Raw genomic sequence first — 24,636 nt, forward strand, 5'->3', positions numbered from 1 at the left:
TTTGTTCTACCATTTGTAGGCCTACTCATTTGCACCTACAAAAAAAAAGAGTAGGCTAGTCCTATTCCATTAAAACCATTATCCTCTGATTAGTTTGATTGAAATTGACAGGCGTCTGAATTCATTATTCTGGACTAGAGATGTATAGCCTAATGACTTTAAATAGTCAAAGAAAATGCCATTAGAGAAGATTATTATGATTAAGTTCACCAAAACTTTTTTTTTTATAACTGTAAGGGCCTGGTCCGACCACGGTGTCGGTCGGTGGGCTACACAACAGGAAAACAAGTGCGTGAAACAATGGAGGGAGGTCGCCAAGTTCATTGCAGTTCAGGTAAGACCCACACAACCAAGGTATTACGGCTAGCTTATGCCTACTGAAGGCTAGTGTATGCCTACTGAAGGCTAGTTTATGCCTACTGTAGACCAATGTATGGCGCATTTTAAGCTCAGTGCTATTTTAATTCCATAGCCCTTACTTTTGTAATTATTGTAACAGTAGCCTAGCATGCTAACGTTTTTTGTGGTGAACAATTACAAGGTGAAAACATTTTATCCAACAAAGTTAAGTAGGCCTAACCTAGCCTATATTCACCAACTGAATCAAATAAAAGCCCAGTTAACTTGTCTCTAAAAGACTATATAAGATACAAACCTGTTACATTCAAATTTGCTGAAAATACCCAGAGCAAATGACCCGAGTCACTGGCAACATTTGAAGGAAAGCAAGTGGGGTTCTGAAATGAAATCCTCACAAGGATTAAAGTAGGCTAGGCTAGATGTCAGGGGTCAAGTATTCATTTTTAGATGTAGCTGTATTAATTCTATGTAGCCTACTGAAGATGTAACATTGGAACAACCACTTCTAGAGTAAAACTGGTAGGTTATTATTGGAACAATTACTATTTTGGATCATCAAATCGGCCTGTGTGGGACTGGTGGAGCGTTTTTGCAGAACCCTTTCCTTTATTCGTTTGTCTCAGCAGTCTCTTCTCATTAGTCATGTATTTTCAAAAACAGAAATGGAACAAACAAGGTCTAGCAATCTCAATCAAAGAAAGAAAGTGGACTGAACTACTAAAAGTGCATCATGTCTAGGTCATTGAAACTTGCCCAATTAGAAATCATGACCGCTCCCTCTTTAAAGGTGGAGTCAGCGATTCTGGAGAACTGTTGTTCACATGTCTGTCTACAGAATAGGCTGTGTAGGCCTACTAAAACCAGATTGTTTTCCAGCACACAAACAGGTAGCGGTCTCTGATTTAGACAAAAAGTGATTTTGACAACAAGCGTTCTCCAGAATCACTGACTCCACCATTAGAGATACATTATGAGAGAAGGTATGATTCATTTCAGATCATGTGTTTACATCCATAAGTACTTCTAAGTTCTGCTATTCTTTTGAGTCCTCATGGTTTGGATCCTACGTGTCCTTTTCCACGTGGGTATGTCAACAAATAAACCTCACCCTTTGGTAACATTCCCCTCTCTTTCATTCCTTTTTGCGGCTGGCTGCTATTTGTTTAGTTGTATTTGTGCATTGCACCCAAGTCAAATACATTTCCTACATCGCAGCCAGCAATATTAAACTTGTCTCTATCTGTGAGACTATTTGGATACTGGATTCTTGGAGTTTATGTTTGTTAGAAAGTTATTTTTTTCCTGGTGTGTAAAAATATCAGTTGAGGCATCTCCTATCACCTATAAATCTTGTTTTTTCATCTTAATAACGTGCCCTTTTAGTACAGATTTGGTGATTGCACCATATAATTCATATAATAATAATAATTCCATATAATTGAATCTTCTGTCTGCATCTAAACTGTATAGTTACTGACTAAAGACAAACAAAACTTGGTGAGGAGTCGACTGCATTTTAACTTCAGTAACTTATATGGCGTAACCAACAGAGGGCGCCATTGTATTATTTCAGCAACGTGTCAATTTTAATGATTTGTTTGATCTTGTATTTAATTAATTATGTAAGATACTTGTACAAAGGGATGACAGTCTTGTTATGGAAGTTGAACCTGTCGTTTGCTTACATGACAGTTTTAATGGTAACACCAGAAGCTGCAGTAATGTGACAACAAGATAGTAAGAGGTGGAAGTGTAATAGATTGTATTGTGAGAATCTATCAACTCTCCACATTGCCACTTCATTAGCAACAGACAGACCTTTATTGTCCTTTAAATTGCCTATAAAATAGTTTTTCACAGGTGACTGTTAGTGATCAAACTTAGCTATTAATAGACTGCAAATGATTAGGTTTCATGTGTTGAATTATAGCCGTGAGTGGTGTTAGTTAGTTAGTTAGTTTATTCGTCAAATGCACAACATAACAGGCAAGCAGTCATAGCTGGCAATGAAATTTTTGTGTTCCAAGCTCTCCTCAATAATGTGTAAGGTGTGATCAGGATCCTGTGTAATGTATTAAGAAAAATGCAACTTCATAGAGGTTTTTTTACATTGAGAAAAGTAGCAAGAGACTTGTTGCCTACAGTATAATCCCTGCATGAGAAGATGAGGACAAATGCATATCTGCAAATGCAAAATAAATTATCGGATTACATTTTTATTTTATTTTTAAGATATTGGTGGAAGAAGGGTTTTATAACAACGGATTTGATATAACAATGTATCATACTTGAATTGATCATATGTATAGAAGTAGGCCTATATGTTAAGATAACTGCAGCTAAGTAAGGAGTAAAAAGTACAATCTTAAGTACAACAATTTTGTTGTGTAATATGCTCATAACTCTTAAAAGAATATGTTGTGCAGACAATGAACAATAGCAACTTGTGATATAACCTTGAACTTAAACCAGCTCTGACTGTTTTATATCATATTTCTAAGCACATTGTGCGTCACCTAGATTCCGCAGGTTGCAGGCAAACTCTACAATATCACTGTGTAACTTTTTCTTCTTGCTACAGACTCTGCTCTGTGTGAGTGAACTCCTTTGCAAAGGTTTATAAATCAAACTCCAAATCTTTCTAACATCTTTATTTCAGATCTCCACCGTGTGTGGAAGTGTAGGAGAAATTTTGAATTGTGCTAACTGGAGCTATTTAAATAAGCTTATGCAAGTAAGCATTTAATTAGGGTTAGCCTATATTGTTTCTCCCTGATTACGCTACTGTTCTGCATATCTCCCCTTAGGCAGCCACCTTTCCTATGGCTCCCAGGCAGGAAGAACGAGTGTATCAAATGTTTTCAGAGGGGGGAGTGGACGGGGTGGGGGTGGTTGGCGGGTTGCATCATGCTTGGGAACTTCACTCCAGTCAGAGGCTCGCATTGTGCTGTGAAGAGGGACGGAGAGAGAGAGGGTGCAGCGTTACCACCAACGGATTCAAAAAAAGAGAGAAGGGGAACACATCACCTGCAGAGAGAAACACCGCTGGATTTCCACCACTGCTTAGGAAAATAGACATCCTCCGCGGCGTCCGCGCTGTGAAAGAGCAGCGTTATCTGGACGTAAATACTGAACTGTCTTGGTGTATTTTCACAAGGGGGGGGTCGCCCTATTCTGTTCCTCTTGAGGACGGGACCCCTTTTTCTCCTAAAGCTTAAAGCAACAACAATGGACTGCGTTTCCACCGGGAACTCACTCGTGGAGCTGTGCACACATGGGACTGTAGTAGCGCTTCAAACCCCAGACGGCAATTTGGCTGTTTAGTTAGTTGAACAGTGTTTTTACTGTCTCGTGCGGCGGTAGGTCGTCGGTCGCTAGTCCGTTGCGATGCCCGCGAGGAACAGGTACAACCTGGTGGACGATGTGGCGGACTCGAGGGTGCCGCTCCACAATGAAGAAGCTTATCAGCACGGGATATCTTTCCAAGCCAAGGTAAAGTGAACCCTTTTTTGAATAGTCTTCTTTATTTATTTTTTTATTATTATGCTCTCCCTGTTGTTGATGCTGTGTTTAATTCTGAGCGGAGTGGCAGGTGCTCAGAATAGCATACACCATGAAGTTTGAACGCATGGCGGTGCATTCAAATACACACGCTCCAAGACAAGTCTAGTGGAAAATTGTAGTCTATATTTGCCTGCTTCAAAGTTTCATCTGCGTGACATAATACTAAAAGAAAAAAACTGAAGTAGGCTAGATGTCCTATTTTTAATGCTTAAAGTGAACTGAGTGTATTTTCAGGTTTTCCCCCAAGTCATTGAATTATTAAGCTTTGCGGGGAGGCAGCCAGACAGACAGTATTGAGTTTTAAGTGGCCATATTCACAATCACCAATCTGTAACTTTATCTGAGGCTGTTTGACATGATTATGCAGGGGGGGTAGACTAAAGCCTGTATTTCATTTTAAGGGGTTTGGAAAATAAGGCTAGAACACAGTGTTGGAAAGGGTTAAAATAACAAAGTGCCACTGGTCTAAAGGTCAGTCACAAGGCGGCTTTTATCTTATAGGCTGTCATGCACGTCTCGCTTTGTTCTTTTATTCCAGAGTGTTGTGAACACACATCAATTTGGATATGTACACACACATATGATGGCAGACCAATAACACGCAACAGAAAGATAGACACAGCAACCAAAACTCTGATCAAAACATCCATGGAGATGCTGAATAAATACAAGTATAATAGCCAGCACATACAAAAGTAATCAGTGAGTTTTCTTGCCTGATGGCAACATGGTCCCTTGAAACCCTTTATTACACAGCAACACATTTGAATTTGAAAGAGCTTGTAAAGAAAGCAAAGCCATTCATATGCATTTAACACATCTTGACCCAAATACAGTAGCCTCAGGTGCCACGTTTCAAGGAAAATATTTGTTTAAGTAACTCCCCAATTTCAAAATACTTAAAACATGTGTCCACTAGAGTTTAGGCAGTTCAGTTTACACAAACACATATTATAAATGACCCTGAAGTCCTCTTTGGGAGCTGATAGAGTTGAATAAGCTGCACACCAAGTGGCTGCTCACAGCGCTTAATCAGAAGAATAGTGAATTATTTTGTACTGTAGCACTGATTTTATTTAGTGCAAGGTCAAGTAACACATATCGGTCTAATGTGTGTGTGATTGTTTACTACAGTACGTGGGGAGTCTGGACGTGTCCAGGCCCAACAGCCGGATGGAGATCGTGGCAGCCATGAGGAGAATCAGGGTGAGAAGAAAATCATTATGTCACACGTGCAACACGAACACACTCACTCACTCACTCCACTTCAGTCCTGTTGTAACTATCTTTACAATAACACAGTAATCACACACAATACAAACAGGGTGTGTGGCTGTCAGATTAATTTTGTATTGAGAATGTAGTGCCGCATGCACTGGCAGGACAACAGAACATGGCAATGAAGGGTTACATTTTGGCAAAAAAAATTAAAGCACTAAAAGAGGGGTGACTTGTGTGGCATCGCCTTTTAGGTTTGTGTGGCAGAGTTGGAAGGGTGTGTGTGCGTGTAACCAGTGCCTTTTGATTAAGGTCAGACTGTGGTTTATTGCGTTGTGATGAACTTTTAGGTTATTAGAATTCCACAAATCAACCTTTACTTTTTTTTTCTTCTATCTTTCACTCTGCATTCACTCTTCTCCTCGTCACACACACTCTCTCGCATCATAGTCAGACCTGATGATGGCGCTTTATCCGTTGCATTGTAACTATGGGGACCACCCTGTAATGACTTCTCCCCTCTCCTTGTCCCAGTAGACCAGAATTTGCATCCAGAAGCAAACACACATGGCAGTATTAGACAGCTGGAGTTGGTTCTCTGACTTACTGTAAATGTGTCTCTGGTTCAGAAAATAGACACAACAAGGTTTTTAACACTAGTGAATATGCAGGAAATAAATTTCATATATTGAGGTACTTAAAAGGCCAAGATGTTCATTTATCCTGTGAAAAATGCATACGTTTGATGCCCAAACCTTTATGAGGACTGCTCCCTTTACTTGTAGTGTAATCTAGTGTGTTTGTAGGTGGCTGTGGTGCTGCTGTGTGAAAAAGTGTATGTTTGTTTATAAAATCAGAGGAACCCCGCTGTTCAAAATAGATATTTTTAGGCAAAATAAGCCCATCTTCAAAAGTAGGTCTATGGAACGGAGACAAAGCCAGACTCTTTTAACTGTGTGTATCTATGAGAAGTGAATGGGCTGAGTGTGCAGAGATAGTTCCTCCTATTTCCTGCAATTCTCAAACTGACAAACAATAAAAGTGCAAAGTAAATATGATCATGTATCGGAGCTGATGCCCGACAAGTTGAGGCACAACATGAAACCACAGGTATGCATAGGCAGGCAGGGGAGACACTTGATTGCCTCATGACAAATATTATCGCTCCAAAAAAACAACACCATATGAAGTAGTTGTATTTAAAACAAATCAAGAACTGTTTGATAGCATCTATATTTTTAATGTTATTGTTTTAATACACTGGGATTCAGTAGTGCTTATTTATGTCTTGAGTGTGTGTGCTCACATGTGGAAGCATACATGTTGGAAGTGTGCATCTCTGTGCATTTAGTTCCCTCGAGGTCCGAATATAGCTTTGAATTAATAATGAATTACTTTTTGTCTTTACTTTGCCACTCATGGACCATTGTATGAAATATCTTTGTTTTTGAATGGCTAGTGAAGGAACTGCTTTATAGAGTCCCCAGTTACAAATGTAAACAGTGTGGCTGAAAGGACGGAACAATCTATAAAACAACATCTAGTTTATTAATTTGTCATGTATGTTTAATGTTATCTCCGCTGACAGTGACTAGAAATAGATGTTACTATTGATAGAACCATGTTATCGCACTGACCGGTGGATGAATCTGGCTTACCTTTACTGTGTATGCCATGTCATATTTTAAAGTTGAAGCTTTAAAGCGAGATCACTTATTTTTTACTGAACACTGACCTTCAATCGCAAGATAGCAGAAAAAGCAATTTCACAAGACTTTCTTTAGTAATTTGCTCTAGTCACATCCTGGTGCAAGTTATAATATAAAGGAACAGTTCCAAACTTTTGGGATATAAACGCTTACTTATTTGCAGTATTTTATATAACTTTTCGGTCGAAATCAAACTAACTGATTCCAGTAAGTATATTTTCCAAAATGTAGCAACTGGAAAGGAACCACAAGCAGAAACAAATATTTTGTAACTTGCCTATGTGCAGTCATAAAATCGGCAACCTATTAAATTTAGCTTCATAGGAGCAATATCTATCTTAAGTTTGCTAACTGAAGTTTGCTTTCATAACCATTAGTCATTGTAAGCTTCTGGTGACACCAAACCAAATGTTAAGGGAAGATTGTGTTTTTTCTTTCTTTCAGAATTTACAGGTTTTCATTTTAAAGTAGGTCTACAGTATCTTAGTGCACCCGCTGTTTGTGCCTGTTTTCCAGCACTTTGGAAAGTAAAGAGAGTATTTCTGTGCCAACCACTTCTTTATGGGGTGAACCCTCTCACACTGTGCAGACACCGTGTGAATGCAAAAGCATGAGCGTTTTAGAGGGCAGGAGTGCGCGTCTAGGACCGGTTGCCAAGTCAAATGTAATTAGCTTTCTGTATAGAAATATTGACTGGCATTCCTGACTTTCTCCTCATCTCTCTTTAAAAAGGCAGAATGTCTCGTCTTATAGATTTAGAAGGGGCGACCCTTTAGCCAAGAGTCTGTGCACAGATTCCCTGGAACTGAGTGTGATTAAATAAAGCGAGAGAGCTGATATGATGGCAGTGTGAGAAAGACATGGGAGAGGAAGTCCTGGAAGCTAGAGGGGGTTGCTCGGTGGCTCTGTGTAATCGCCTTTCGTCTCAGTCCAATGTGAGGAAACGGGAGCAAACACTGAGTGGAGACTCGGGAGCGACACAGCCCGACCATCTCTGAACAAACAGTAAAACAGAGCGGAGGAGCTGTTACACTTTAGTCAAATACTTAGCCGTCTTTTACAAACACACACACACCTGCCATTCCCTCGGCGAGAACGTGAAAAGACACAATATTGTATCCTGCTGATCTTTTCAGAGTTTGCGTTTTGTTGAACCTCCTCCCATTATGGCTAACTGGTCCTACTGTGCTGCTTTATAAGAATTTGTGTCATTCATTCTGATCAGTGGCATAGAAAACCACCGCAGCAATGTGCAAGTGCATTCACTCTTTTGTGTGTGTGTGTGTGTGTGTGTGTGTGTGTTAGCTCCAGTGCTCCATAATAGCAGCACCACTTGCATTGTAACAACCTCCGCAATTGATTAACGAGGCTGAACGACAAAGGCGAGCACTGCTGCTTCCCACTTGGAGAGATTTGGTGTAGTTGTCCACACCTCACTGCCTCAGAAAAGGATGTGGGTATATTCTGGAATTTCCTTGGAAAACAAGCATGCACTATTTACAAGAGGCCACCGTCTCTTTAAAAGGAAACACGTTTAAGGCTATCCTCTTCTCGGTCAATCGGCTCTCTCTTACTCTCTCAATTACAACCCCCTCCCCTCCACTGCTATTCTCTTTTCGACCCCTCACTCTCCTCCTACCAAAATAGACTGTCTCAATTTAGCCGGTCTCCACCATCTACTCAGTGCTGACAGGAATAGATTTTGGGCTGAGGGCAGCAGGCTCCCCTTTGAATTTTGATCGGCTCTAATGGGATTTTAAGCCTTCCTCACATGTCCATCAGGATGCTGCCTCCATCCTCAGTCTGCCAAGAGTCTCCCTGGGAATGACATGGCTCCCTTCTCCTCTGCATTTGTCCCTGTGCCTGTCTTATAGCAACTCATAAGAAGATATGTGTGTGCCGTGCAAGAAAGCAGCAGTGTTTTTTTTTTGTTCCTTTATTTTAGTCCGTTGAGTCCGTCTCTCTAGAGAGCACGCTGTGCTGTCATGACTCAGATGTTTTGCTGCCAAGGGGGATGTAGTGGGGAAAAAACAATACACTCCGGACCTCTCAGTGCAACATAACTTTTAACTCTATACCTTTTTGCCCTTTTGTCTCCCTACGCTTCAGGCTTTACTTAAAACTGAAAAGAGAGAAGCGGCTTTATATTTTGGGAAGCAATGATAGTTACATAATGATAAATAAGCAATAGATTACAATACAAACTCTGGCATTACATCTTGTAAATCTGGATTTTGTCAACAAAAACCAATGGGATTTTTATAACTGCCAAATAATTAAGTACGGCTCAGGCACTGGAGTTACAAAACACGCACATATGTTCATTATTAACCATCTTGTTTCTCTTCTCAGTGCTCATGCGACCACCTATCATTCATTCATACCACACTGTGGCAGCAGGCAACTTTTTTGTCAGCTGCCAAAATACATTATTTCCAACAGAGAAACAGAAAAATGTCCAGACTTCTCTTTATTTACCTCTAGCTATCCTTTTTCTCATTCACTCTCTCCTTCACTTCCTTCACTATTATAGATTTTGAAAGGTAGCCATAACAATTACTTAACCTATGCCTGAGGCTGCAGAACACACAAAAGATTAATAATATCATCCAACATGACTATGCATGAGTGTGAAATGTGCAAAATAGCTACTTCACTCCAAACCTCCAGGAGAAGTTGGACTTAAACACAATGACGATCAAACAACATGACCATTAGGAGAAATGTGCAGGACCCAGAATAAGCAATCCCTAATAATCAGTGAACATTTTTGCATAACAATTACACACCCAACATGTCCCAGAAAACCTACAGGAGAAATGAGAGCACAGATTAACTCCAGGGGGTTCCAGCTCTGTAGCGAAGTGGGGGTGGTGGGCCGGGTGCTGCTCCGTCTGCACTTCCATGTGTGAATAAAGGATGTGCTGTATTTGGGGTCGCATGACACATATTGGCAGGCTTTGTTTTCTCTTTGTATTCATGCTAGCTTAATGGCAGATGTACAATAGCATAGGAGGTGACCTATATGTGTACTGGATTAGATGTGATTTCAGCTTTGAAAGGGTGCAGTTACCCTTTGTTTACCCAAACCACTACATAACTGGTGTCCCATTCTTCTTCATTAAGAGTCACTTTAAAAAGAAACAATCTGTAATGTGACAACAGTTTTTATCAGAAATGCTCCCCAAGCTAATACGCCTAGAGCTTGCTAACTGAAAACTAGAAAGCTCCATCGCTAAAAGGGACAATGGTTCCACAGTTTATTCTAAAAAGCGTATTTATACTATCACCTCCTGTCTCATAACTTTCTGCAAACCATTCCTTTCTTTAGTTTAGAGCATATCAGTTGGACGTAAGAGGGATAGAAAAAGTGAGTGGCTGTGCTGCACAGCTACACTTAAATGGCTTTCTCTATTTTGTTGCCTTAAGGGCCAACATTGTCAAGAAAGCTTGCTAATGGTCATCGGTGCAAATTCACAGTTCACCAAGTTTATCAAAGTAGAAGAGTAAAAGCCATGTAGCTTTGACCTTGAAACCAAATCAATGAATGCTGATAAACAAGAAACAGAGTCACAAAAACACCACCACTGTGAAATATTTTTTCTTGATATGATGAAGTGGAAAATATTATTTTACCCTTATAAGTGCATATGGTGATTTTATTTTCCACAACTATTTATTTGAGTTTTTTTTAAACTGTTGTGTGTGTGTGTGTGTCAGGTGGTTAAATATGAAGGGACAGCAGGTCTTTACTCACATGGATGGACAGACAGGTGGTGAATGGTCCCTGCCTCCACAACCAGCATCATGTCGCACGCATACACAAACACACAGGCTCCTGCTTTCATCATGTGCCCTAAGGCTGTGGCATGTCTTTCAGAGCCACAATACGCCAAGCCTAACACTATCTGATCTCCCCATGCTCACCCAAAACAAACCCCATCCTAAGAAAAAGACATTTCTAAAGCCATGAATTCAATCCTGCTGAGGAGCCCTGAGGGCACACCATCTTCATAGATATTCATTGACCATTGCTCTCTGCAGCCTTAGCATGCAAGTATGGGGTTGATTTGTTTCCTGTATCCATTGGATAAATTAATATAAAGTGTGTTGTTTTTAGCACTCCCATACTTGAAAATCATTATTTTTAAAAAACAACACAACACGGACATTGGTAGATTAATGTGACAAAAAAGTCAGATAGGACCGTAAAATCCAAATCTCACTAAAACTGATCGGGGTTAACATTTTCAACCAGCTCAGCTGTATAAAGACAGTGGTATTTTACCCTATTTGGCAGTATTTCAATATGTCAGCAAGTCAAGGCTTAGAGTTACATTAGAGTGTAAAGGTCCCTGTGGAGCTCATAGCCAGAAACTCATTTAAACAGTCCTGAAAGCTGCTTGTTACTGCTGTTACTGCCTGCTGCAAACCTCCTGTGGCTAATCTCATGTACAAACATAACTGAAGCCAAAAGTCAGGGAACTGGACACGTGTGTGGGTGTACGGGTGGGTACTGTTTGTGGATATGTGTTTTTGTGGGTGTGTACTTGCACCTGCATGTCCGTACTAGTAGTCATGTGAGTGCATTTGCATCAGGCAACCTGACGCAAATGACCTTGGGTTTGCACAGAATACTTTATCGGAGTTGTAATGTTATGAGTCAGAACAGTCTCACTACATAAAGCTTTATAGGTAATTGCAACATTGTTGTGTCAAATTACGCTAACTCCTGATTTGACTTTTCGGCAGGGAACTTCAATCAGCTTCCCTTGCACTTCATAATATGACAATCCCTGAAATTACACAATTACACAGCTTCCACACAGGGCTACCTAAGCTAATTTGGTTGGTTTTGTTTGGATTTGCAGCATTCCTTTTTTATGTTGGTTAGTTAGTCCACCACTTTGGACCAAAATGTAAAAATACTGAGAGCTGAAATCCCGATCATTATCTGCACCTGACCCTCGCAGCTTGAGGTTGTGCTTCACATGCTACCATAAGAACCATAACTGCTGGTCACTGTCTATATGTAGGAAAAGTAATTCTTCATCCTGATTTCCCCAACAGAACAATTGAGTTGGATTAGAATGCACATTGCTTGGTTTGCATCAGTTAGTCATTAAATGCTACTGTTGAGCTCCCACTTCCTCTCACTATTATCCTGCAAATCTAAATTGACCACAAATGTCAGGCCGCTCCTCAGGTCTCCTTGGAAACCAGTTCTGCAGCCAAAACATGTATTGCTCAACTCCTCTTTAGGTGTGGGATGGTCTCAACGTTTGGTGCAGACGGAGAATCTAACCATGTTGGATTTGTCATGATTATACACATAAATAAAATAAAATTAGCAGAAACTTATTTTACTTGAAGTAAACAGGTTAGGTTTGCACGTTTTGCTTCTTCCTGTGGAAGCATTCTTTCTTAGCCAGAGTAGGTATATAAAATTGGCCGATTGTGGTATGATATTGTTTGTTGGATAATGATTGAGGAAAGTGCTGCAGGCTTCTGCACTGGCAGATTGTCTGCTCTACTTGTTATTTGAAGTTGTTTGTGTGCACATTTGACTCACTTCTCATCGTGTTCAGCGTGCTACATCGAAAAGCCTCAAGGTCTCAATCTCCTGCGCTTATCGTTTAACCTCCTCCTTGCATTTTGGTTCTCTCTTTTTCTTCTACCTTCATCTTCTCTTTTATTCCAGCAGCGTTTACTCCATGTTCTCTTTATCTTGTCTCGAGTCTGTGTTGGTTTAAACACGCTTAAGGGAGTTGAGGATTAGAAGCTCTGAGATGAAGTTGACGTTAAAATTCCTACTTGCTTCCTGTTGTCAACAACTCTTTTAACTAGGTATACATCATACATTTGTTGCAGAGTCATCTTCCCCCTGACTATTTGGAACGACTTAATACTCTTATTGTGTTTTTCATACGGAGATAGAGAAAAACTTTGGGTTGTGAAGATAACCAACGATGGAGTATGGTGGTGGTGAAGAGCAGTGCTTAAGATCTGGATGGATGCAGTGGAGCTAGAGTAGACTACAGATGAAGATGATTGGAGGTTAATGGGGTAGATGAGGTATATCTGTTGTCACTAAAACCCTTTCTTTCCTATGGAATCCAAGATTCAATGGGATTGTATTTTTTGCTTTAGTCCGTTGGAGGCACAATGGTCACAATGCCAGCTGATTTACTCTAATTGGATAAATGATGTGAGCAAAATGCTGCTGCTCATCCTGAGGACTCTAAACCGCTTCAGCACTGCCATCCACACAGCCACTAACGAGATAATTCACTCCCTGGCGTCCAAATGACAGAGCTAATGTGACCGTCATTTAGATTAACAACCTTCAGTCTCGCAGAGGACCATGTCCCCTGCATGTCAAACTCACTGGCCATTCACCGATCTTTGCCATTAAGGCATTTTTTTTTAAAAGATGAAATCAAATCGAAGCTATGTTTTCAGCTTTCAATTGATCAAAGGAAAATGAGAGCTTCAATTTAGTATTGTCTACACCGCTCTGCAGAGAAAGATTTCGATGAAACTTCTTTTGCTGCATTCATTGTTATCTCCACTTGGGGCAGAACAACTGAGGATAACCAGGTGGGTGATAGGATAGCCCATAACCAGTCTAATCATGGAGGCATTAGCACATTTTTGGGGCAGAAGCTCAGTTTTCCAAACTTTGTACTATTACATTTTTTCTTGTTCTTCCTTTGAATAATTTGGTCCCGATAGGATGTTATATTTTCCTTTGACTTGTCTGCTTTCTCAGTTTTCTGTGTTTGGGGGGTTATGATTAAGAATGCGCTCCTCAGATCTCTTTCTTATCTTTCCGTCTGGTTGTCTCTTGTTCCCCTTGCTATCACCTATATTGGATAGATGCATATGAAGAGGAGTGTGTAGTGAACTGAATTTACCATCATTATCCGGTTTACACCATGCAGCTAAAAGTATAACTAAACTGACCTTTTCTAACAACCTATGATCACATCTGTGGTGAATATGAGACACCAGCCAAACGGTCAACATCTGTGAACTTAATATCCTGAATTTGAAACAAATAAATATATTACAATCCAACAACACCTGCACCAAATCTTGATTACCATTGAATGCCATGAAATGTGGTACAGACATTCCTGTTTGCCTCAGGATTATTCATAGTATCTTTGGTGAACCTTAATTTGTTAATTTTATTATTGACAAAATACCTGAAAAACTGATGTGACATTCGCATCAGTCCCAACTTTTGTTTCTGAGTAATATCACATATACAGTAGGATAGTGATCATGTCAGACACACACTGCATAGTGAATACTGCTCATCAACAGAAACTATTTTGATTCTGCAAAAAAGGCGTTCAGTGCTTGTGATGATTTGATTGCCTCTTATCTCTTGCTGCAGTGCATTACTCATTGTGAATCACAGAGCCTCAGCAATAAAGGTCCTACCAAATGGAAACTCATATTTGCTGGAGCTATTTTCTAGATGTTTTGTGAATTGAACCATGATTCAAGCACTTCTTCTCTGTGGTGTGAATTCATATCTACCCTGACAAGTGGAAAGAAGCAGTAACGGATGGGGTAAATGTGCAGACAGCAGTAAATAGAGTTGAGGTGGCTGTCATCAATCAATGCCATGTGGTGGCACTTTGCCCAACCCTCTGTTGTCAGACAAGACGTTGCAGGTGCCTGCATTAGGATATGTCTGTCCTCTCAGACAAGGATTTAAGCTACTCATGATTGAGCTTTTTGAAAGCTCTCACACACTCTTAAAGCCCCTTCTTTAAGGGGAGTTTTGGGGCATGTTTGGATGTAAGGCACAGATGGCGCCCCTGATTCTCACCGCACGTCACCTCCCTAAAACAGGGTTAACAGGAGGTTAATCAGACAGTTGCATTGGCCTCAAACCTGATGTTGTTTTGTTAAATGGTTTGTCACCTACTTTTTTTGTTCTCCCCAATTTCCTTAAACCATGTACCTCCTTAACACCAGCTGTAGTACCAGCTGTTTACTTCATATTCACATTTGTGTTTTCTTTGTGATGGTAGACATGTAGTAGAGTTTTTGCAGTGGAATAATTAAATGTTTCATTGTTTATTTTATTAAATATCACCAATTGTGAAAAAAATATGCTCATCCTGGCCACCCTCAGTCCAAGGTGACACTTTAAATCTATTTGTTTTTTACATACACGGTAACAGCAAACTTTATCATTGGAGAAGTACAATCAGAGAATGACATAATAGTTAGATAAACAAAATAGTTGGAGATTAATTTTGTCAATCAACTAATAAGTTAATGGACAAATCATTTCAGCTCCTGAGAAGTTTTATATCTATCATTATTTGTCCATCAAGCCCTTCAGGATAGTTCTAGGATTTAAGCCCTAAAAATGCAAAATCATCTGCTGCCCTCACTATAGACCATCATGTTGACTGTTTAGTAGCATTAACTGTATTCCACATTAGATGGATGTAGATGGGTGCTGGGATTTTCGGGGCTGTGATCTGACAGTTTATCCCCGTAATCCTATTACTCTGCCTGCTGCACTGCCAGACTACTGCACTGGACAGAGACACACTCAGCATCTCTGAGTTATCATAGTCCCAGTGGTAACCTCTTGCTGTGCCTAGCCTTATCCATTAGCCTTAGTCAGTCTGCATTTAGACAGGGTTCTTTTCTCAGTTTGTATAGATCTTTGGGGAAAGAAATCTACCAGATTAGTCTACAGCACACTAACTGAGGCCATTAAGAAGACTTCTTTAAACTCTGGGCTGGATTATTCCTGAATGATAGCCAGTGAGCCAGATGTCTGTTATTAAATATCCACCTGACATGTTTTAAGACGCATGAAATACTCTGCTTGGAATAATAATTTGTGTCTTAAATGTTCAGACGTAAAAGCCAGAATCAAGGAATATGCAAATATGTTTTGCTTCAGAAGTTTTAACTCTAGATAAAATATGTCCTCCTCTTCACTAAAGGTGCGAACACACTACACATGTTACACGTGTATAAAATCGGCTATTTTTCCATAGGGAACCATTGGTTTACGCGCGTGCATGGCGCGTAGATGCGTCACTCGCGCTAAAGCAACATTTTAGCCCCGTATGAGCCGCGTATATACGCGCCTACGCAGCTACGCGCGGAGTTCAAAAAATTTAACTTTTTACGCTCCTACGCATGACGATTAGCCGCGTTGGCCAATCAGCGTTGGGCTTGACCCGACGTCACATACATTGGCACGGTCGGAGAACAGTGTACTGTACACAGAGGCTGATGAGAGACACCGAGGAGGAAAATGTATTGCAGGCAGCCGAGCCGGTGCTGTATAACAGCAGCTCGGGAATAGAAGACGTGGGTAGAGTAAACCAGGAGAATGGACTTCGCTTCTGTCAGTCTGCCCCAGGGCAGCTGTGGCTACTATGGTAGTTTACCACCACCGGTATGACTGTGTGTGAATGAATGGAACCTGGAACCCTGTAAGCGCTTTGAGTCACATAGAATTAAAAGCGCTATATAAATCCAATCCATTATTATTACTTCCTGGTTAATTCAGTGAATATGTGCGGCTGTGCTTTAGCCGATAAAACAAGTTAGCGCCGTATAGCATTAGTTAACTCACCCGGTTGTGTGCGGGCGGCTAGCGCCTCATATTATGAACCCAAACATGACGGCTATGTCCGGGGGACTTTCACAACAAGTACAGCAAAGCACCGGTGTTGATCTACGCCAGCCACGGTCCCCTGTCACAGCCAGGTAGGGTAATGTTGGCTACTTGGCTTTATGCAATGCAATGCTGTTTTAATGCTAGGCTATTTGTGCTGTTCAGTTAGTCTTTTGGCACAGTTGTTGGCCGTGTTGTTGTTGTTTTTGTGCGGACATGCACGCTGTTGTGTTGGGTCGGGTCTGATCGCAGCCATGGTTAATTAGGGGAAATACAATATTGGGAGGGAGACTACGCACGTTACGCGCGTAGAACCATTTTTGACACAAAATTATCAAGCAACATTTTAGCTGCGTTACGCACGTAAATCGTACGCGGGTAACGCGTGTAGTGTGTTCGTACCTTAAAAGGCCATTATCAGTGTTTATAGATTAGAGGCTTCAAATCTCCACATCACAGTTGTGCAATTTGCATACTGGTCCAAGATTGGCATTTAAACTAGCTTTGATCTCTCAAGATGCACGTATCTTCATGAGTTAAGTAATTTCACATTTACTCTGAGTTGAGAGACTTTCTGCCATCAGCCAAATGTGAAGAAATTTGAGTGGAGCGGGACTTTCATGTGTAAGTCGACTAGAGCCTGTAGGTGTACTTCTGCTTTTCCTCCATCTTCCCTGATTTTAGGACAAGTCTTGATTCCCTTTTTTTTTTACATTTTGTCAACAACTGTAATGATGGTGACTAGGAACATTCTGGAGCTGTAAATCGAAATATTTTTTCTTCCGAGTGCACATGTGGGTGCACATACTTAGTGTATATCCATGTGCACTTTCAGATAATATCTCATTGAAAGAGAGTGTTTGGCATGCTCAGGTAGTTCCTTTTGTTTTCCCTCCCATGTCCCATGTGACCAACCCTGAGTAGCCGCCTTCAGTGCTCTGGGACTGGCTGTCCTTTCGCTTTGCCTGTCAGCGAGGCATTCAGGCGTGGGTCCTTTCTCACTGCAAGGGCACCGGTACTTGAGGAGTGCCTGTCTGGGCTCGCACTGGGGCTTAGATGTTTCCACTGACAAGCCTGCTTCAAGTGGAGTTGATTCCTCTCTAGAGGTACGGGTTGACTCATCCTGAATCACGTTAACGGTTTTCCCCCGTGGCGGCTTTTCCTCATGACCTTGAATCTTTGAGATTGAAAGGATGTAATGTTGATAAATCAAGTGCACCTCATGGTCTGTTGTAACGGCTGCACAGGGTTCGGGGGCTCTGATTCCTTTTACTGCCTCAATCCAGACATATTAACACAGGCTGGGTGCGGGATTGATCAATTCTGACTGTCAGCCGCTATGAACACACTTGCCTTGTAAGTAATGAAAGTCATTTATCTGCAGAAGTCACAGCTGAAGCTCCGAGATGGAGGTTGTGCAGTGCCAGTGCCAGCTGTGGTTACTTATCTGTCTTCAAGTATTTTATCTCTCAAATCAAGAATAAACTTGATTATAGAACACCCCCACAAGATACGCTATAAAAGCAAAGCTTGTCAATCACAACTGCCCATAAAAAAAGTTTATTTCACACCCTACACCCTTGGAGTGAATTTCACTCTTGCGTGTAAACCCGCTTTTACGCTGACGCCCCATGCTAAGCAGCCCCTTTTAAGCGGGCTGTCTCCCGTTAGCACCCTCTCTCCCACAGGACCAGACAGCTGCTGCTCACTGGAAGCTGCCAACAGACTGGAGCCCATGAGTCCAATCCATAATATATGCACTCAGGCGGAAACTACTCGCATACGCATAGACAGACACTAGCCAGCATCTAAATGTACACAGACACACATTTAAAATGGTCTGCCTGTCTCTTTTTCGTATCTGTTTTCTTTTTCTTTTCTTTTTTCTTCTGCAACACTGCCAGCATGCACACACAAACTCTCCTCCGTGTATGATAAAGGCCAAGGTCGTTGTCCGTGGTGACGGTCAAGGTAATTGCTCCCTTATCGCACTCCTGCTGACTAATGAAGAGATGTGCCAGTTCACTCTGGAGGTATGGGTCTCTCCTGCGTCATGGGAGTCACTGCGTCCTCCCTGTTTGGCCACGAGGCTCACAGGCTTGTCTCAAATACCACTCACCGGGAGAGAGACTAGTTGAACAGCAGTGATTAAAGCTCCAATTGTTATTACTCCAAAAGACCCCTGTAAGAAGCAGCTGCTTCATTGCCAGAAATATGTAATGTCCTCAAAAAAATTAGCACGCACATTTGGAGTTTAGCTTAAAATAAATGTGCTAATTTTAGTTCAATTTTTTTTCCGGTTACTCTGACAAAAAGTTTATTTTCATGTTAAATCCCAGGCTGTCGGGCAGCTGTTGTGTTTCCCAGCTCGGTTCTGGTTCCAACAGTTGTCTCTTTGTGTACCGATTTGGGGGGAAAACAGTGAAATTCCTTGGAACTCCCCAAATCCTGAGAATTGTAATGAAGGGGTTGCTAGGTTGCGATCTATAGGGCCTATTGTGGACTCCTGTATGGATTCAATTGGTACTACAGGGAGCATCAATGACCCACAATGCACTCCACATTCCACCGCTTTTAAGGCTCAACGAAGAGGAGTGGGGGGTTGCCCGCAATTCATTATGCCATGATTTGGTTTGCAAAATCTAATTCCCGTCATGTATTTACTCTAAAAATATCCATGAACAGGAGGAAGAAAGATTAATCCTTTACCAACTTTTCGTTTGTCTGAAGACAGACTTTTTAGCGTGGACCAAATAGGAGTAACTGAAGGACTCAGAGGCCTTTCATTAAGAGGTTGTTGACAGGTGACTTTATGAGCCAGGCTGTCTATTTAACGTATAGTACAACATCTTCCAAGTGATGACTGGGAGCACAGCAAAAAGGATATCAATGTCATAACACTGGAGTTAACTAGAATCTCATATGTCCTCTACTGTTAACGCTGAAACTCAAGCCTCATTATCCCTCATGGTTTGCGGACAGGTTAAGATCTTGATCTGTAACTTGGGCTCTTGAGATCCAATTTTTTTTGTATGTTTTTGTGTGTGGAGGTTTTTGTGTTTTGGAGAATTGTCAAGTACCCACAGAGAGATTACCAATTAGAATACTCCTATGCATACCTGTTGTTGTGTACACTGGGAGGTAGTTATAATCCTCCCAAATTCACGTTTTTCTAAAGAAGTTATTCAGTATTTCAAAGTCTACCTTCTAATAACAACAAAATACCACTCCTTACACTTGAAGCACCACATTTTATGAAAATTCATCCAATAGTTTGAGACATTTCACTCAGATATCGGGCTGCTAAAGGGAAAATTACCAGAGAAGTCAGTAGGATTCCTCCTCTGCTAAATTACATTAGTTGGTGAGAGATTTCAGTCCTGACCAACCAACATTACCATCTCAAAAACAGGCAAAACAGAATAAAGCCATTTTCCAATGTAATGATGGCCTTGTTCAAGAGCCATCTCAATTTATTTAATAATTATATATTGAGGTAATGCACTTCAGATATTAAATAGTGATCATACTTGGGATGTGTTCATAGCTGATTATGCATGCCACAAAAAGAAAGTGCTCTGAAACTGTCACACCAAATTCTATTGCATTGGCTTACTCAGATATTAATAATAAAAAGTGAATGTCGTCTTGTCTCTTCTGGTTTGATCTTGTAATATGTTGGTCCCAGTCTCAGCAAAATGTAATCAACTGGGTTCAAAAATTCTGCTGAGGGCCAGCTTTACCTTACTCATTTTGTACACATAGCAACAGCCATCACTATTTTGTCTGACACCTCCATAATAGATTGCACAGAGGAACGCTGGCTGAAATTTGTTCCGCTGTCTGGGAAGACTGATGAGTCTGAAGGCTTTAATGCACACATCCAGACTGAGAAAGATTTGAAATAAATTATCTCGCTCTTGAGCTGAAACATTGCAACACAGCACTGCAATATTAACATTCAGCATCTGAGACATAGATTTAAGGTTTTGAGACAAATCTTGCCCACGTCCTTTGCATACCCATTTATTGTTATTCCTGAAGTTTTTGTGATGTAAAGTAAGCCCTTCTCTGAATATCTTAAAGCCTTGCTGAAAGTTTTTTTTACCCGAGTTGCTGAGTCTTCGGTGAACTTGTGTCATGAGCTTTTAATTGTTTATTGTGTTGATGCCATCAGGAAAACCATAACAATGCAAGTGCATTAAAAGCTTGAATATTTCAAAACACTTGGCACTTAAGAAAAGAAAATATAAATATTTCATACATTGGATGAAGATGCAAAATCCCATTTTGCTTCACCAGAATCCTGGCATGAAGTTTAAATTATGAAAGAGCTGTGTGTGAACGTTTTGAGACGAATGTGTTAAAAGATATGGTAGGTTGCCTGACTTCGCAGGTGCGTGTTTTGTAGTCATCTGTTTATGGAAGCTGTGTTATTCTTATGTTTCCGGGGTTGGCTTTGGAGTGTCATTAGAATAAAATAACTTCTTGGAGGTAAAGATCGGAAAAAAGTTTTCTCCATTTATCCCATTTCAATAAAGTGTGAAAGAAAAGTACAGCTTAATATTGGTTTCCTCACTCTATTTTAACAGTTTAACAAAGGCATCGTCAACCTATACATTCAGGTGTACGCATGTTTTTTTTGTCTAAAAACTTTTTTTCTGTCTGGCTTTGGGGCCCCACATCAAGTGAATGGATATCAGAATATCACTTTTCTGCTCAGTCAACTTTCAGTGAATTGCCTCATCTCAGCCATCGCCCCAGAGCAAATAATGTGGTCTCAATATCATTGGATTTTGAACAGAGATACGTGAAGTTCAGCGCCTGGGTTTCACAAGTGGAACACTTTACTTGCATGTCACCACCATACTACTACACTTTGCGGCATGATATTTTCTCCATTCCTCCTACTTAAACCCCGGCTAGTTTCTGTCTTTGCTGTGTGTTTTCCCTTTCTCGCTCTCTCTCTCTCTCTTAATCTATTCTCAGTTTAATCAGCTCTCTCAGGACTCACTTCTGTATAATTAGTGACTTGAACTTGATTTGCCATAGGTCCAGGGCAGGAAAAGCAAGGCATTTCAAATAGCAGTACAATTAGCAAGGAAGTGAGGTATGGAAATGTTGAAAACAAATTTGACAGAAATTGCATCGTTTTACATAATGACACACAGTCACAGACAGCAAAGACATATCCTAGGTTCACACAAGACAAAAATAAAGCTAAACTGTCTGATAATCATGTCCGGTAGAGCTTAACTTGTTCACAATGCTCAGCTAATTATACCGATGCAGCATTTTGCAGCAGGAAATAAAGGTCACAGTTTGAAGGAGGTTCTTACATAACAGCTGTCTACTCATCTCATCTCTGTCTGTCTCATCCTATCTGCTCACCTCTCTCCTAATCTTCTTGTATGTTTCCATCTTTGTATTCTCATGCCTGACTTTTTTTCCATACTGGCTTTACAACATATCACTCTCTCTTTGCTTGATGATCTGACTGGAGACCATTCACTTCTGCTTAACATTTTGGAAGAATGTGCAGCAGAATGGATATGTATAGTTTTCTGGGAAGCTTTAATGGGCAGTGCTTCCTGTTTGGCTCACAGCATACAGGTGCATCTAAAAAAAAATTAATATCAATGAAAAGTTATTTTCTTTCTGTAATTTAATTCAAACTGTTAAACTTTCATATTTTCTAGATTCAGTACACAAAGTAAAATGAATCTAGAATAAACATACTTTTCAGAAGGTTGACATTTCTGTATTTGTTTGTTTTATTCCATGAGCTGTGAGCCGTAATCATCAAAATAAAAGAAAAAGAAAGGCCTGACCTATTTCACTTTGTGTCATGAAAGTTACACTTTTTGAATGGACTTTTCCATGATATTCAGAATTTTTGAGATGCACCTGTACTTGGATATCTTGTAGCCAACATTAGACCTTGAAATGGCCACGGTGTCCAATCAGCTCCATGGCTCAAAAGCCAAACACCTTTGTTTTGTAACATGATAGATGGCCGTGGCCTGATAGTCCCTCTGTAGGCATCAGTAGCTGGTAGCTAACAAGAGTTGAACCCTCCTTCCTGTTGAACAGTGAAACTGATTTGAGTGGACAGGTCAGACTTGGTAAGTTGCTGCTCAGCAGAGAGGCCCAGCCAGCTGACGAGGTGAAAACGTGTTAGTCACTCAGCGCAGACACAGCTGTAGAATGTTGTTTACTATGTATCTCTATTATCCAACTGCGTAATTGTCCTTTCTCACTTTGCTGGCATTAAAGGGATTTTCTTCATTGGCTTGGCTACAACTATTCAACCTTTTTATTAGTCCTCCTTTTGTGATGTGTCAAGGTAATAAAGTTGATATATTAAAATGTGCTGCAGATCATGTTTTAATGCTGACAGATTGTCCCAACTTATGCCCTCAATTCTGTAAGCATGCATTCTTTAACTGTGTTGTAGAAGGTGTGTGTGTGTGCGTGCGCTATGTGACTGTGTGTGCATGAGACTGTCAAAGCTTATTCTTTAAGCAATAGGTCAGTTTATTGATTGGTCAATTACCAGAAAAAAGAGGGTTGTATTCTTAAAAGGCACAATTGCCTTAAAATTGGCTGGTTTAAGCCTCTCCAGATTTAAAATGTCTTGCTGTTTTTTTATCTTATACAATACTGAACTGAATATATTTGGGTTATAAACTGCGGTCCAGACAAAACAAGCAATTTGTAATGATTCATCTTGGGCTCTGGAAGCCTTTATCAAATCAAATCAAATCAGTTTTATTTATATAGCCCAATATCCCAAATAGCCTTTTGCTGCAGTGGTTTCCACAATTTGTACAGCGATACGAAACACTCAGTCCTTAGACCCACGTCTCAGCTAAGGAACTTCTCCCCCCAAAAAACCTTTTAACAGGGAAAAAATAGAAGTAACCAGAGGAGGGATCCCTCTCCCAGGAAAGACAGTGTGCAATAGATGTCTTGTGTGTAGAACACACTTTATGGGAATGTGATCAACAAAGTACTGAAATAAATCCAAAATGAGAATCATTAGTTGCAGCCCTAGAAAGATGTCGAATGAAAGGTGTCTGCTGTGGCAAAGTAAATTGTTTCCTAGCTCTGTTGCAAGATTATGACTTATCGGGCATTTTTGTTCAGTTATCAGCTGCAACCAAATTGTCTGCCTTAATGCTGCTATCATTTTGACATATTTAAACAGGTAAGATACGATATTATGAATACTAATAAAATACAGGATAATACTCCTTTTCTGATGTCCTGTTTGTCTGTTTTCCTAGTATGAATTCAAAGCCAAGAACATCAAGAAGAAAAAGGTCAGCATTGTGGTGTCTGTGGACGGGGTCAGGGTGATGCTGAGGAAAAAACAGAAGGTAAGTCACTCTGAAAGAAATTGGATAGAAGTTAAACTATTTTCAACTGGAGAAAGTGAACAAAAATACGATTTTTAAGCTTTAAATTAGACTATAAGCTGGTTTTTACATATTTGTAATAGTACATGTCTAACTTATGATATAGGATTTTTTTTTCTTTGATTAATCACTATCGTTTGTCTCATACACAGAGAAAAGAATGGACATGGGATGAGAGCAAGTTGATGATCATGCAAGATCCAATATACAGGTCAGTCCCACCTCTCAATCGCTGGCAATTCAGTATTTTCAGACTATATGTAAAACAAATGAAAAATCCTGCCATCTTTGCCACTTGTTTTATACACCCAGGGGATGAAACGGTCTGATATTCAGCTTCCCCCCTCTCCCCTCTTTGCACTCTGAATGTTCTTGTTAGCTCTAACCAAACTAATTACTGGGTATACTGCAGATAATATACAGTATGATGTATGTCCCTCTTTGGAAGTTAGCCCCTCTATGGATGGAGTCTTGCTTTATAGGACATCACGTGTACTTAACTATGCATGACTAATGTACTTGACTGCATATGCCAAGTGCAGTTACATTTATTTAAGATGGCCCAATGAATAATCTATAGCTTATGCATCGAGTTGGCAGAGCATATGTTAGTATACTTTTAATGTATGTAATTCTTCCAGCCAAGGCATCCCACTAGTCTTCACCATGTTCACAGTAATATTGAGGAGCATCT

The 24,636-nt window shown here is 40.4% G+C and overlaps 1 protein-coding gene across 1 annotated transcript in view; it reads left to right on the forward strand.

Annotated features, from left to right (window-relative positions):
* Positions 1–3,696: 3,696 nt before the first annotated feature.
* The window catches only part of LOC307265015 (carboxyl-terminal PDZ ligand of neuronal nitric oxide synthase protein), a gene marked incomplete at its 3' end in the record, with an annotated part of 45,262 nt that continues 24,322 nt past the window's right edge, over positions 3,697–24,636 (forward strand). The window contains exons 1-4 of the mRNA XM_080046585.1: positions 3,697–3,852; positions 5,059–5,130; positions 23,811–23,903; positions 24,095–24,153. Coding sequence (XP_079902711.1) covers positions 3,748–3,852; positions 5,059–5,130; positions 23,811–23,903; positions 24,095–24,153 — 329 coding nt within the window. The 5' untranslated portion in view covers positions 3,697–3,747. The remainder of the gene's footprint in view (positions 3,853–5,058; positions 5,131–23,810; positions 23,904–24,094; positions 24,154–24,636) is intronic.

Source organism: Ammodytes marinus (genome assembly GCF_949987685.1).
Source record: "Ammodytes marinus genome assembly, chromosome: 18".
Taxonomy (NCBI): domain Eukaryota; kingdom Metazoa; phylum Chordata; class Actinopteri; order Uranoscopiformes; family Ammodytidae; genus Ammodytes; species Ammodytes marinus.